Source organism: Rousettus aegyptiacus, unplaced genomic scaffold (genome assembly GCF_014176215.1).
Source record: "Rousettus aegyptiacus isolate mRouAeg1 unplaced genomic scaffold, mRouAeg1.p scaffold_m13_p_2, whole genome shotgun sequence".
NCBI lineage: Eukaryota > Metazoa > Chordata > Mammalia > Chiroptera > Pteropodidae > Rousettus > Rousettus aegyptiacus.
The window spans coordinates 156,633,992-156,650,501 of record NW_023416295.1 but is presented as its reverse complement, the minus strand read 5'-3'; the positions used below and the strand labels follow the sequence as shown (position 1 = coordinate 156,650,501).

The window sequence follows — 16,510 nt, the reverse complement described above, 5'->3', positions numbered from 1 at the left end:
AATAAGTGATAGCATGTGATTTTTATGTCTGGCTTATTTCACTTAATATGATTATTTCAAGGTCGTCCATGTTATTGCAAACGGCAGTATTTCATCTCTTCTTATGACTGAGGATATTCCACACTTTATGTAATCAGTTCCATATTGTTGGATGTTTATTTATGTTGGTCCTACTTTATTTTTTTTATTAACAATGCTGCAATAAACATCTTTGAAATTGTATCTATGTACAACCCTCAGGATTATTTCAATAGTATGAAAACCCTACATGTGGAATTTCCAGGTCAAAAGACATTCACATTTTAAGGCCAAATAGGGTTTTGACAGGTGAAAATGAAAGCAAAGTGTATTTCAGATGCAAAGAAAGAAGTAAAAGTCTAGAAGCAGGAAAGTTCTGGACATATTAAAATAAATAAAAGGTTAAATAGGCCAGTAGTTAAAGCATATAAAGCAGACTAGTAGGAGATAAAGCAAGAGAGAGTGGTAAGAGAATTCATCAAGGATCTTGAGCTAGGGTGAGGGGTTTGTGTTTATCCGGCAGACTGTGAGACACTCTGGCTGCAGTGGACCTGGATTGTGGAGGGCCCAGATGGATAAAGGGAGACCAGTCAGGTGTGACAGACCCTTCCAGAAGAGGCACACTGAGGGCCCGAAGAGGGCCATGAGGCTCGAGAAAAGAAGAGCAGACATGGCCAATCACCTAGCAGTCCAAAGATGTCCTCTTTCTATTCTCCAAATCCTGTGAATGTCATTTTAAATGGCAAAGGAGACTTTGTAGATGTGACCAAGTTAAAGACATGGATATGAAGATATTATCCTGGGTTATCTGGGTGCCCAATGTAGTTACAACGCTACTCATAAGAGGAGGCAGGAGAGTCAGAGTCAGGAGATGTGATCATAGAAGCAGAGGTTGGAGAGTAAGGGGCCAGAAGCCGAGGAATTTATGTGGGCAGCCTCTAGAAACCAGAAAAGGCAAGGAACAGATTCTCCCCCTAGAATCTATAGAACAAACGCAGCTCTGCTGACAATCATGATTATAGCCTATTTCAGACTTCTGACCTCCAGAACTGTAAGACAATAAATCTACATTGTTTTAAGCCACTAAGTTTGTGGCAATTTGTTGCAGCAGCTATAAGAAACTAATACAGAGAGAGACCATATGCAACATGGCCCAAGTATCCCAAGGCAACTTTGCTAAATTAGGCTCAAGAAAAAGGATCTCTGAGGGCCAAGGTGTAAGGGCCTCTGGAACTGGGCTTGAAAGATAAACTGATGCAGAGACTAAACACATGTAGGAAGGTGCAACTGTTGAAGGCACTTGGATCAATGCTGCCCAGAGGCAGGGGATGGATGAGCTGACCTCTGCCTGCCTACGGAGTAAGTTCTCCAGAGTATAACTAATACAAATGCAAAACAACCTCAGGAGACGAAAGATTCCTCCAAGGCTCATCTTTGCCTTTTCCATTTTATCTTTGTAGCATCTTTTCTCCTATGTAAACTCCACAGGAAAGAGAACTTTCTTGGATGCTCACTCCAAGCAAACATGCCAGATTTCTCAGTTCAAGCTAGCAGCTCCCAGTATATACTGCCAGCACCTTGGCTGAATGGAAGCCGTGTTCCTCTACTTCCTGTCTTCTGAGAACCTAGACATCTTGTGGTGAAATAGTAAGCTTATTTCTTCTTTCACAGTCATCATCGTGATAGTGACATGGCTACAGTACAATGTCAAAAGAATGGCACAACTTCAGAGTGATATCACATTCTCAGTAACTACGACACCACATTATTATTTCCATAGAGTTAGAGAAGTTCAAATCACTATGTCTTATGGAATTTCTGGTCCTCGTAGCACAGTAGGATTCCAAAACCCAGAACCACTATCCCTGGGGTCCTAATTTTATAGACAGAAAGTTACAATAATTCTAAATTTGTATGCATCTTATAAAATAGCTTCATAAATCAATAAATTGACTTCAAAGTCTTTCTCAAGTATCCATAGGCAAACAAATAAAATTGGCAAAATAGAGATTTTTTGAAACAACTGTTAAACCGAGCAATTGCACTCTTAGGCATTTATGCCAGACAAATGGAAACTTCGGTCCACACTAAATCCTGTATGTCAAAACCTAGAAACAACCCAGATGGCTCTCATTGGGTGAATAGTTAAACTGTAGTTCATTCATATATGAAATATTGCTCAGCAATAAAAAAAAAAAAAAAACTACTTATCCCCAAACATACATAGATATCCACAGGATTACCTTGAGTAGGAAAAAAAAAAAAAAAAACTAACCCCAAAAGGTTACATACTGTACAGTTTTATTTACGCAACACTCTTAAAATGACAAAAGTATGGAAATGAAGAACAGATTAGTGGTTGCCAAGGGTTGGGGACACAGGAGAGGGGAAGCAGGGACACAAGGGAGGGTTTGTGGTTACAAATGGGTAACAGGAGGGATCTTTGTTGGTGATGGATATACAAAACTACACTTGTGGTAAAACTGCACAGAACTAAATACACACACACACACACACACACACACACAAATGTGTACAAGAAAAACTGGTAAGTCTGCCTTAAATGGGTGATCTGTATCAACATTAATTTCCTGGTAGTGATATTCTGAAACTGTTAAGGATACGATGGCTCTCTATATATTATTTCTTACATTTGCATGCAAATCTATAATTTTCTAAAAATAAAAATTTAACTAAAAAGTGTTTTTTTAAAAACAACAAATAAGCCTGATCTAACGGCTCTATTAAGACTCTGCCAGTAATTAGAGAATCCACATTATTTTTAGGTACATGGAAGGTAACCAACCCAGCCCAGTTTGCCCAAGACTGTCCTGATTTTAACACTGAAAGTCTTTCATTCCAGGAAATCCCTCAGTCCCAAACAAACTGGGAATATTAGTCACCTTAACATTTACAAAATTGATTATGCACAATTCTTAGCACACTTCAAAGACTAGGTAACATACATACCATATTCTCTGACCACGATACAATTGAATTGAAAAGTCTACTTTAAAGATTTTTTAAAAATCCTCCTATATTTTAAAATTTTAAAACACTTCCAAATAACTCACAGGTAAAAAAAAAAATCAGAAGACAAACTTTAAAATATGAACAATATGAAGAAGACACTCCATAGCAAACAATATTCAGTGTGCATGAACATGCAAGGAAATGTGTTCTCTCACGTTCTTAGTGCTTAAAACTGGTGGGAGCATAAAAATGGCACCTTTCTGTAAGGCAACTTGGCAACATGGGATGTACTAGACTCCTTTAAAGAGTTCGTAACTTTCAATCCAATAAATTCCACTTCTAGGAACTAACTTAAGGAAATTATCCACAATGAGGACGAAGGTCTACACCCAAGATAATCGCTGTGGCATTGTTTCTAATTGTCGAAATGAAAATGCAAGCATCCTAAATGTCCCAGTTTCGTTGATTAGTCAGATCATTTCTGGCATACACGTGGGATGGATTATCACGTAGCCAGGAAAAACAATGTTGAAGAATAGTTACAAATGACACGGGGAAATACTTATGATATAATCTTAAGTGAAAGGAGATATGGATACGCATATACAATGCAATCTCAACTATGTAACATATATCTAGAAGGAAACACTGGAAAGAACGTGCTAGTATATTTGCACTGTTATCTGTAGATGGCAGGAGGTTGTCATTTTCTTATTTCAGCATCTCTGTATTTTCCAATTTTTCCACAATGCGCTCGAATAGTACTTAATATCTTTAAAATGATTTTTACTTTTTTAATGTCACAAAAAGTGGGAGAGGAAAGAATGAGACACAGAAAGTTATTGAGAATTCAGCTTACAAAGTAAAGTTGCAGATGAGAGAAAGAGGAAGAAGAGGTGGACTGTGAATTCTAAGGAACACATAGACTTTTTCTTGGCTCAGTTAGATTCTTGCTTCCCTGTAAAATTGTTTTTTGGGGGAAAAAAATGCTGAAAGAGCACAGTATAAAACAGCCTGATTTACTTTTTAATTCCTCTTTACAATGAACCAAACTTAGCAAGACTTCTATTTGTAACAGCCCCAAACTGGAAACTTCCCAAATATCCATCAACAGTAGGCCGGATATATTTACTGTGGTACGTTCACATGATAGATTATTATAGAGCCATGAAAATGAACTACAACCACACACAACAACATGGATGTATTTCACAAATGTAATACTGAGAAACAAGACTCAAGAAAGTACTTACTGGATATTCCACTTACACACAATACAATTGGCAGAACTAATCTGTGCTGTTAGAAGTCAGGAGGATGTTTTCCCTTGAGGCAGGTGGGTAGTGACTAGGTGGGAGCATGAAGGGAGCTTCTGGGGTGCTGGTAATGTTCTATTTCTCAGCCAGGTGCTGGTGACGAGAGGGTGTGTTTAGTTTGTGGGAAAGTATTGAACTGTGTGTTTCTGATCTGTGTACTTTCTCTGTGAATATTATACATCAATATAAATTTTCAAAATGAAAAAATAATGGTGCTTGGAAGTACACTTGGAATTTATGCTCCCTTAATGGAATAAAGATTCTTGAAAAGCTACTTAGCTTCCTAGAATTTTTATTAATAATTCAAGTCTCCCAAGCAGTGATCTAGACCGAGTAGCATCTACGGGCACATCTTGTGCCCCTTGCTCTGAAACCCAATTCCTGTTCTCAGTGGCTGTTCTCTGGACTCAGAGCTATCTGCCAGTACTGCTGGACATAGAGGTACCCCCTGCCTACCACTAATAATTAGTTGCTGTAATTATATGGATACAATATATATGGACATCGACATGACATCATCTAGTGGGGCACAGGTTGGCTTAAAGGAAGGGGAAGAAAGGTTCAAACACAGGGCTTATTCATAGGGAAGACTTTCCTTATTGGGTTTTCTCATCCTGAGGATCCTAACCCAGATAGAAACCACAGAGTCAAGGTCCTGGAGGTCAGAGTTCCCACCTACTTTAACCTCCACCTTGAGAAGCTGACTAAATTTCTCTGGCCCTTGCTTTCCCACAAGTAGTCAGATGTGTGGACATGACTCTGTGTGTGTGTGTGTGTGTGTGTGTGTGTGTGTGTGTGTGTGTGTGATGGGTCAAAGAAAAAGTGCTAAACAAAATAAGATAACTGAATCCAACAGTACATAAAAAAGATAATACATTATAACAAAGTTTTATGTATTCCAGAAATTAAGGAACTAACCTTAGAAAATCTATCATTATAATGCACCACACCCTAACAAACTAAAGAATAAAAATAGGAGCCTACACCTATTTACATTCCCACCAACCATGCATTGTTCTCCACATCCTCACAAACACTTTTTTCTTGTCTTTTTTATAATAGCCATTCTAACAGCTATGAGGTGATGTCTCACTGTAATTTTGATTTGCATCTCCTGGGTGATCAGTGATGCTGAGCATCTTTTCACATACCTATTGGCTATTCATATATCTTTTTAGAAAAATGTCTATTTGTTTCTTCTGGTTATTTTTTAATTCAATTTTTTTTTTGTTTTTTGCCATTGACTTGTATGAGTTCTTTATATATTTTAGATATTAAGTCCTTTCAATATATGTTACGACTCCCTATTTGAGATAAAGACCCAAAACAATGCCAATCAAAATCTCAGCAATATTTTTGAGGATCTCAACAACCTGATTCAAGCTGATTCTAATAAAGATAGATAGATGACAGATGATAGACAGATAATAGACAGATGATAGATAGATAGATAGATAGATAGATAGATAGATAGATAGATAAGTGCAATAGGCCAAAAATAGCCAATACACCCCTCAAGAAAAAAATAGAATGGAAGGACTTACTCTACAAGATATTGAGACTTATTATAAAACTATAGATTTATACTGAATGGTATTGGTGCGGGTATAGACAAGTTGATTAATGGACCTGAATAAAGAGCCAAGAAACAGACCCACAGATATACAGAAATTTTAAAAAACGACTAAGATAACATTGCAGATCAATTGGAGAACATTGGTTTGTTCAATGAATGATGCTGGAAAATCAGTTATTCATATGATGGAGAAAATAAAACTGGATCCCTACCTTATACCATACTCAAAATCAATTCCCAATGGATTAGGAGATTAACTATTAAAGGCAAAACTTTAAAATTTTTAGAAGAAAATATCCTTGTGACCTCAGAACAGATTTATTAAAGAAGTAAAAATACTGATCATGAGATGATGTACTTAGCTACATTAAAATTTTAAATTTTTATTTGTCAAAAAATAAGACATAAACTTGGAGAAGAAATATGTAAAAAATATAACCAACACAGAACTAGTATCTGGAATGTATAACGACCTTATACAAATCATTAAGAATAAGATAAACAACCCAATTGAAAAATGAGCCAAATATAAAAATAGGTGTTTCAGAAAAAAGAAAACCCAACTCATTAATAAACATATGGAAAGATGCTCAACCTCATTAATAATCAAGAAAATGAACTAAGCCCACAATAAAATATCAGTTTACATTAAGTAGTTCGGCAAAAATTTAACCCGGTTTCCAGTACATAGTTGTTAGAATGTAGATAAATGTGAACTCATATCCTGCTGGGATCACTGCTGGTGGCACAATCACTTTGAACACCATTTTGAATTATCTTGTGAACTTAAACATTCACATGCCCCACAATACACCAATTCCACTCCGCCCTAGGAGAAACTCTGGTACAAGGGCACCAGGAAATGTGTATGAGAACGGTCATAGAATTTTATTTGTAATAGTAAAAAAAAATTTTTTTTAAATCTACATAAAATAGGACACTATTTTCATAAGGCTCAAAAACAAGCAAAAGTAAAGTTTGTGGATATACACATATGTGATAAAGCTACTCTTTTAAAAACAAGAAAATCATTAACTCAAAATTCAGGATAGTGGCTACCTCTTGAGGGGAAGCCGGGATATGGGACAAGGAAGGGGTACATAGTCAGATGCAACTGTATTGATGATGTTCTAATTCTTGGATGAGGCAGTGTATTCACAGACGTTCATTTTAGTATGTTTCATGACATGCATTTCACATTCAGTATTTTATACATAAAATTTTTAAAGAAAAATAATTTCCCTCCGAGAGAATAGCCATCACTTTCCTAAGGAACAGATAAGGCCTTTGTTACAGGAGGTGAAAGACGTAAGTTTCTGAAGTAAAAACTGCCAGCCAAATTCTACATGGGCTGCTAGATTGGGCTGGAAGCCTGGGCTGGCAAGATGTGAAGGTGAATCAAGCCAGGGGGTAGCAGAACATTCTGTACCCTAGGAAGTAGAGAAGGTCAGTAGCCTGCCCGGAGCCACACAGCTTATTGGTGGAGACTCAGGGTTCATGGACCAAATAGCGATGTGTGAGGAGACAAGAAGGCAGACATGAGGAACAGTGTGTAGCAGCATCAAGGCCATCCAGGGAGGCTTGGGGCTGCAGCCAGCTCTGGAATGCATCCCTGGAATGATCACCACCGGATTCCTGCCAGAGCAGAGGGACAGGGACAAGCCAGAGCCTTTCCGGTCCAGCTGAGCCTGGGGCAGGAACCAACTGGAATGTCTGCCATCTTTGAGGATCAGCAGTTTCTGGAAATAAAGGAGCCAGAAACTAGACCTGGAGAAAAAAGGACCAGAAGATGGAGAATCTCACTTTAGGATGGGTTGGAAATTTTTACCTCAGAAACTTAAGTCTTTCACCTCCTGTAACAAAGGCCTTATCTGTTCTTTAGGAAAGTAGTAGCTATTCTCTTAGAGGGAAGCTTTTTTCTTTTAAAATTTTATGTATAAAATAGTAAATGTAAAATACATGATATGAAACATACTAAAATGAACGTCTGTGAACACAGTGCCTCATCCAAGAATTGGAACATTATCAATATGCTTGCATCTGCCACTGCACCTGGTAAAATACTCTCTGGCCTCTGGAGCGCTCCTCTCCTCTCATCCCATCCCAGCCTCCCCCAGCCATGAGCCTAAGGCTGACAGTATTTGTCTAATGGAGCAGTTTGATGGCCCTGGACAAGTGGACACCTCCCCACTTGCTGGTGAAAACCTCTAATGCCACCAGTTTCTTTGTTCAGGTTTTTCTTTCCTAATTTCTGTACCCTACGGCACCAAAGCTGCCTATAACTGTCTTGTGTCAATCACGTGTTGTGATACTATAATCAGAAATATAATTAAAAATATTTGGTCTTGTCCCCAGTTCCTGGCATATAGCACCTAAAACTATTTTAATTTCCCAAGCTATAGGAGGATAAGAGCATCTTGGGTTACAATATTGGGTCTTAGTCCTTAGATCCTGACACAGGAGCTTCTAAGACCCTTGGAATCTCCAGTGATGAGTATCTTTTTGTATGCTAATGAAGTGACTGTTGTTTCTGCGACCCCCTACATAACTTCCGGATGGGGACTAATTAAGGAAAGACCAAGACATGATTAGAGAATTGGAACTTTCAGTCTTACCCTACCCTCACTACCCACCTCCAGGAGAGGAGAGGGGCTGGAGATTGAGCTAAACAACAAGCACCGATGATTTAATCGACTGTGTTATGTAATGGAACCGCCATAAAAATCCTCAACTATGGAGTTCAGAGAACTTCCATGTTGGTGAACACATCAAGTTGTGGGAGGGTAGTGTGCCCAGAGAGCATGGAAACTTCACCATACCTTGCTGTATGCATCTCTTGTATTTGGCTGTTCTTGAGTTGTAATCTTTATAATAAGCTGGTAAGAAATATAATAAATAATTATAAAAAATAATGTGTCCTCTTGCATTCTGTGAGCCATTCTAGCAAATTTTCAAACCAGAAGAAGTGATCATGGGAACCTCTAATTTATAACCCCTCAGTCAGAAGTGAAGGAGCCCTAGGACTTGCAGTTGGCATCTAGAGTAAGGGCAATCTTGTAGGACTGAATCCTTTAACTTGTGGGATCTGATGCTAACTCCAGGTAGTGTCAGAATTAAATTAAATTGTAAGACAGTTAGCTAGTTTTAGAGAATTGGTTGATGTGAAGGGAAAAAATCCCACATATTTGGTGTCATAAGACTTCTGTGGGTAGAAAGAGATCATATAGTATATGCTCTGCCTCATTTTCTGATTACTATGCATGTTCACAGATTGCATTTTTTTTTTTTTTTTTTTTTTTTTTGCTGGGCTGTCAGCATTTTAAGGTCAGGGCTATATCTAACTTCTTTATATTTCCTAAACTAAAAGTCTTAACTTCCACTACTGAAATTTTTTTAAGGAAGATTTTATTGAGCCAAAAATGCTAGCCCAAAGACCAGTCTTGGGGCATGGAGTCTAAACTACCAACAGCATGGCTAAGTAGAAAAGACAGCACATTCATCATCCCTGAGCTTTACAAGCAGTTTTTATACATCAAGTAGGGGGAAGAAGGAAGAAAGAGGTAATATGAAAGAATTTGCATGAGCTATAGGCAAAGGGGTAGAAGAAGGTAAAGTGGAGCCAGTTCTGGGATAGCAGAGTCCACATAATGAAAAGCCCACTCCAGTGGAGTGGCTGTGGGCAGCAGTCCGGAAAGCCCACAGTCTGGAGGCTCCTGGAGTTAGGCAATGCAGAAATAGCCACCTGGAAATTAATTGAAATTCCAACAGGCAAAACAGGAATGTGAGAAGTTTTCTGTTCACAGCCATCAACAGAATAATAGTTCTGACTCTTCTCACTCTTCAATCACTGTAATTTAATTTAGAAAATCTCAGAATTTTTCTTATCACCTATCAGCTTCCTTAGAATATTATGTGTAGATATCTCAATAAACATTGAAAGAATTTAAACTTTTTAAATTGGGGAAGAAGGAAGATACTTTGAACTATTATTGTCAGCATCTAACTCTTTAGTACAAATTACTTTGCAGGATTTTTTAAAAGATAGATTTTGATAAAGAAATTGAGAGAAAGTTAAGGCGAAAAAATTTTAATTATGAGGTTTCTTGAAACAAAGAGGGAAACCAGTATGTGTCTATTCAGAGAAATTATGTGTTTTAAATCATGATTTATCTATGCCCTAAAACATTGTGGAGACATTAAAAACAACTAGATCTGTATAGATTGACATGAAAAGCTATTAGACATATTATTAAGTGAAAATATAAACTTGCAAAACATTTACAATGATTCTATGTTTATTAAACACCAAAGCAAAACCAAAAAATTATATGCATCTATTTAGAGCAGCGAAACTACTCCGCATGATGCTATAACAGTAGACACGTCATTATAAACTCGTCCAAACCCATAAGACTTACAACGTCAAAATGAATCCTCATGTAAATTATGGACTCTAGGTAATAATGACATGTCAATGTGGGTTCATCAGTTGTAACAAATGTACCACTCTAGCGGGGGATGTTAATATTAGGAGAGACTATGCATGTGTGGGGACAGAGGGTATATGGGAAACCTCTGTACCCTCTGTTCAGTTTTGCTGTGAACCTAAAACTGCTCTAAAAAATAACGTCCATGTTTTCAAATTGTTTAAAGATAAAGCCAAAAAATCATAAAAATTTAAATGTGTCTGTGTTGTGAAAAGATACAAACAAAATCACAAATAGTGGTTACCTCTAGCACCACATTTCTCAAATTTTAATGCATATACAAATCACCAGAGGATATTGTTAAAAGGGTTAAAATTCATATTCTGATTTGATAGCTCTGGAGGGAGGCCAAGGACAAGCTCTCAGGCAGTGATAAGCTGAAACCATCTCATGCTGTCTTACGAGAGCTGATTATTACTTTTTCAGGAATTTTGTGACTCAATTATGAAAGTCATTATTTAAAATTAAGTTATATCATAATTAAATAAATTATATTTAAACCAGATAATACTCAAAAATCATCATTTCCTAATTATTTTACATTTTACTATTATCTATACTCGAGGTTATACATATGGATTTGTGTGATAGAAATACTACATAATGGTGTGCTACTGTGTAACTCTTTCCAATTTTACATTCAGTGACATCACAACTTCCCCTAAGTAAATTATATAAATGTCTGACTACTATACTGTACACCTGAAACTAGTATAAAATAATATTGAGTGTCGACTCTAATTGAAAAATAAAAATTTTTTTAAAAATGAGGGGGAAGGACCTAAAAATGGTGTGGATGACAAAGGCTTTGTTCATCCCTCTTGCGACCACATCAAAGTTGGGGGAGGACAGTGAAAAGGGGCAAAAGGATTAAGAAGTACAAAAGGATAGTTACAAAATAGATATGGAGCTATAAAGTGTAGCATAAAGAAAATAGTTAATAATGTAATAAATATTAAGAGGGAAGAGGGTTACAAGATTTAGTGGGGTGATCATTTTGTGAGTTATATAGATCTGTAATCACTATGTTGTACAACTGAAACTAATTTATCATTGTATGCAACTAATTGAAGAAAACATTCATTGAATTGTACAATGTAAATATGAGCAACTAATTATCTATTATATTTCAATAAAGCTGGGGAAAAAATGAAAAAAAAATAAGAAGAGGAAGAGTACAGAACAGGGAATCTATGAACATTGAATATTAATTTGCCACACTAGGATTTTCTGTATTCCCAGCTCGTTAGTGGCATGCCGGCTATATGAACAAATGAATGCTCTGAAGAAGAGCCAAGAACCACTGGAAAACACAGGATCATCCACTTCACTTCCCACAGGGGCTGGAAATGAACGAGTTGGGTGTGCACTCTTCACGGGGCAGGGGAGTGGGTAGAACTGGCAGGAGAAGCCCAGGACTGCTCCTCTGGCTCCCCTCCACTTTCCCTGTGTGATTCTGGTTCCCGTATCTGGAAGTGGTTTATACTTAACTCCTCCTCTAGAGTCCAGCAAGAACTATTCAGCAAGAAAAACCCAAAGCTGCCCAGACTACTGGACAAGCAAACAAACGGCCAGGCCTGAAAGCAGACAGCAGGCACCCCAGCAGACTCAGGATTGCCTTGGCAAGGTTTAGGCAAAGCGTGATTGTGGCTTAGACCAGCATAGTAGGAGTAGAAGGCGGATTCTGGTTACAGTTTGATAGTAGACCTGACGAGACTTGCTAATGAATTCCTCATGGGGTGTGAAAGAAAAAGAAGGGCCAAAGATGACCTGAGGTTGTGGTCCTAAGTGGCCTGAGACCTACATCATGCATTCCGTGAAGGCAGGACTGTGTCTTCTTTTTCCTCACCGTAGTCCAAGGGGTAGAGAGTGGATACAGTGCCTGGCTGATGATAAGGGAGAGAGGAAGGGGACCAGGAAGAGAGGAAGGCTTGGTGAGGGGATAAGAGGAGAGGGTACCCACGCCGTTGATAGCCCTAAAGTCCTGCCTCCCCCATCAAGTCTTCCTGGACTGACCCAGCAAGGGCTGATGGCTTGCTCAAGGGTATTCTCACAGCCCCCTGCCCTCCCATCTTCCCAGCCCCAACCACCATTCGCGAGCAAAAGCAATGTATTGGCAACCAGCCTATTGAGAACTGGTTTACGGCTTTTCCTTCACCACCAGGTTCACCTTCACATGGTTAGGCTATAGATTTGACTGCTACAACAGGTAACCCAAATAACCATGATGTAATGAGAGAGAGCATCTCTCCCTCAGGTACGACTCTGTACACAAATAGTCCAAACTGCTACACAGCTCCTCATGGTGGACACTCGTCACCAACTATTTTTGCTCTGCCATACCTGAGGCTGGCCAGATCGTATGGTCTCAGGCAGCTTATCACCATATCCATAATCTGGACAGCCAGAAGAAGGAAGGAAGAGGGAGTGACGTAGGGGGAAGGAGAACCTTGGCTTTTAAGGACATGCACAGGAGTTAGACCCACCTCACAGCAAACATCCCATTGGCCAGAACTTGGCCATGTGGCCTGTCTGGCTATAAAGGAGCCTGAGAAATAGGGACTTTATTCTGGGAAGTCATGTTCTCAGCTAAAATCCTTTGACGATGGAAGAAAGGAAGGAGAATGTGAGGAACGAGTAGCAGTTCTACCACATGGGTATCCGAACCAGATCCATCTGACCTAAATGTAACAGAATTTTTCAACATATGAAGCATGTTCACCCATAAAATTGTACTTGATCTTCACAACACCCCGTGAGGTATAGGTAGTTTTATAGTTTTATCAGACTTTACCCATGAGAGAACTGGGGCTTAAAAACGTGAGCAGGTTTGCACAAGGTCACAGGCTGATGAACATCCGGGATTGTAATGCAGACTTTCTCTCCAGATTCCATGCCCTCACTCCTCACTAATAGGGCACTCGATGGACAATTATTGTGATGTGAGGGAGAGATGACCCCCTACCACTAATTCCACCACCACTAGAATTTTCCAGGAAAGACAACTGCTACAGGCAGAACAGCTGCTTCAGGTGCGACTCAATAGAACGCAGACGATACCCATCATTCTTACTGAAGAAAAACTCCACCCACTCCTGCACACGCATGTCTGTATGTGACATAGCGGTAGAGGAGACAGAGTCAAGCAGCCAGGACAGACCCTGCGACCACCAGGATTCAGCCAACATCCCCAGTGTAGACAGCCTTCTTGTCAACAGCAGCATCTAGAATTTTTGGTTGGTGTCTGTGCCACACAGTTGTTAAATATTTTTCATATCACCCCCCATGAGATCTGTTTGTGGTCAGTCCCAACATGTCCTGTCATCTTGGAGAAGCTCTTGGAGCTTCCAGCTCCCCTTCTACAAAAGAGATGAGCCATCATCCTCCTACAAGCCATCCTCACATGGTGAGCGGAAAGCTCTGAAGACGTACAACCAAGAGAGTTGACAGCCAAATTTCCCCCCAGGTTCCTCTGGCATCTTTCACCCCAGCATGCACCCTCCGATAGGCAGTCTGTCCATGCCAATTTCCACTCCTGAAGCTATAGCTCCCCACCCCTACCCAGCCTGCAGACCCAGCCCGCTACAGTGCAAGCAGGCTTGGAAGAACCGGCAGAAATCACAGGGCCTTAGAACATCAGAGCAGCATAAAGGCCATTTAATCCCACAGTCACAGTGGTCCCGCATGGCAGAGCCTTGATGAGCGCTTACAATGTGTGGGGCACTGCCTAGGCTCTCTGCACGTGGCTTTAAGTAATTCAGAAGTGACTCCCTCACTTTGAACCCAGCTCTGCCACCAAGAACTGTATGGCCTCAGACAAATTGGGTGATCTCTGTGCGTCCATCTCCTCATCAGTAAAATAGAGATTATAACGAGACGTCTACCTCATAGGGTCATTGTGATGATGAAATGAGCTAATACAGTTGATTTTTTTTAATTACAGTTGGCATGCGATATTATATTAGTTTCAGGTGTGCGACAGTGATTAGACATTTATATAACCAACAAAGTGATCACCATGATAAATCTAGTAACCATCTAACACCCTACATAGTTACTACAATATTGTTAACTATACTTTTATGCTATATTTTACACTCCCATAACTATTTTGTAAATACCAATTTGTAATTCTTAATCCCATTTCCGTTTTCGCCTACCCCCTAACCCCACTCCTATCTAAATCATCAAAATGTTCTCTGTATCTTTGAGTTTGTTTCTGTTTTGTTTGTTTAATTTGTTCTTTAGATTCCCCACGTAAGTGAAATCATATGGTATTTGTCTTTCTCTGTCTGACTCCATTCAGCGTAGTACCTTCTACCTTCCATTTTGTTACAGATGGCAAGATTTCATTTTTTTTATATAACTGAGTAATATTCCATTGTATATATGTACTGTCTCTTCTTTATCCATTTATCCATTGATGAATACCTAGGTTGCCTCCATATCTTGGCTATTGTAAATAACACTGCAATGAATATAGGGATTTTTATGTCCCTTTGAAGTAGTGTTTTGGGATAAATACCCAGAAATGGGATAACTGAGTCCTTTTTTGTCTTTTGTCATAGCCTTGTTTTAAAGTCTATTTTGTCTGGTATAAGTATTGCTACCCCAGATTTTTTGTTTGTTTCCATTTTCATGAAACACCTTTTTCCATCCCTTTTCTTTTTGTCTATGTGTGTATTTTGATCTGAAGTGAGTCTCTTATAGGCAGCATATGTAGGGTCTTGTTTTCTTATCCATTCAGCCACTCTGGGGTTTTTTGTTTATTTCTGACAAGTATTTATTGAGGCGAGGGGGCTTAGTCCTTCTTGGCTTCTGCCTTCCTCATGACCGCAAGGACATTGCCGGGCTCCTCCCGCTTCCTCTTGGCACGGATGTGTGTCCCCACCCTTTTCTTGATGAATTTCAGGGCCCACTTGTCCTTAGAGACCTTGAGCAGCCCCACGGCATGCTGCTCATAGTGGGTAAAGCCGCATACCTCTCGGATCACGTCCCGCACGGACTTCATGTGCTCGGTGAGGTGCCCACGGTGACTGTGCCTTGGCTTGCTCACGTTCTCAGTCACCTTGTGACCCTTGTTGAGGCCCATGGCCACCAAGTAGCGCAGAGCCATGGCTGCTGCTCCTCAATGGCTGCCATGGCAGAAAGACCAGCCACCCTAGCTTTCAACTGGAGCATTTAATCCATTTACATCAAAAGTAATTGTTGATAGACACACAGTTATCGCCATTTTAGTATTCATATTTTTTTCTTTTCTCTTCTTCTTAAAGAAGTCCCTCCAACATTTTCTGTAATACTGGCTTGGTGTTGATAAACTCCTTTTGCCTTTTATTGTCTGGGAAGATCTTTATCTGCCCTTGAGTCCTAAATGATACCTTTGTTGGGTAGAGTAATCTTGGTTATAGGTCTTTGCTTTTCATCACTTTGAATATTTCATGACAATTCCTTCTGGCCTGAAAAGTGTCTGTTGAGAAATCAGCTCACAGTCTTATGGGAGCTCCCTTGTAGGTTTAACTGCTTTTCTCTTGCTGCTTTTAAGATTCTCTCTGTCTTTAACCTTTGGCATTTTAATTATGATGTATCTTGGCATGAACCTCTTTGGGTTCATCTTGTTAGCGACTCTGCGTTTCCTGGGCTTGTACGTCTATTTCCTTCAGCAGATTAGGGGAATTTTTCATCATCATTTCTTCAAATAGGTTTTCAATTCCTTGCTCTCTCTTCTCCTTCTGGTATCTCTATGATGCAAATGTTGGTATGCTTGATGTTGTCCCAGATGCTCCTTAAACTATCCTCATCTTTTTAGATCCTTTTTTCTTGTGGCTCTTCTGATTGAGTGTTTTCTTCTACCTTATCTTCTAAATCGCTGATTCAATCCTCTGGCTCATCTACTGTTGATTCCCTCTAATGTAGTCTTCATTTTGGTTATTTCATTCTTCATTTCTGACTGGTTCTTTTTATGTTTTCTATCTCTTTGTTAAAGTTCTCACTGAGTTCATCTACTTTTCCCATAAGTTCTTTGAGCATCCTTATAACCAGTGTTTTGAACTCTGCATCTGGTAAATTGCTTGTCTCCATTTTGTTGAGTTCTTTTTCTGGAGCTTTGTACTGTTCTTTCATTTGAGATGTGTTTCTTTGTC

The 16,510-nt window shown here is 39.2% G+C and overlaps 1 protein-coding gene across 1 annotated transcript; it reads right to left on the bottom strand.

Moving 5' to 3' along the window:
* Positions 1-15,075: 15,075 nt before the first annotated feature.
* LOC107519769 (60S ribosomal protein L36-like) lies at positions 15,076-15,550 on the bottom strand. The gene has a single exon (XM_036237905.1). It carries the CDS (start codon positions 15,484-15,486, stop codon positions 15,172-15,174), a length of 315 nt encoding a protein of 104 aa, XP_036093798.1. The 5' UTR covers positions 15,487-15,550; the 3' UTR covers positions 15,076-15,171.
* Between the last annotated feature and the right edge of the window lie 960 nt (positions 15,551-16,510).

Bases quoted from the DNA above. Each gene is read 5' to 3' on its own strand.
- LOC107519769 (XM_036237905.1), bottom strand. From the start codon at position 15,486: ATGGCTCTGCGCTACTTGGTGGCCATGGGCCTCAACAAGGGTCACAAG.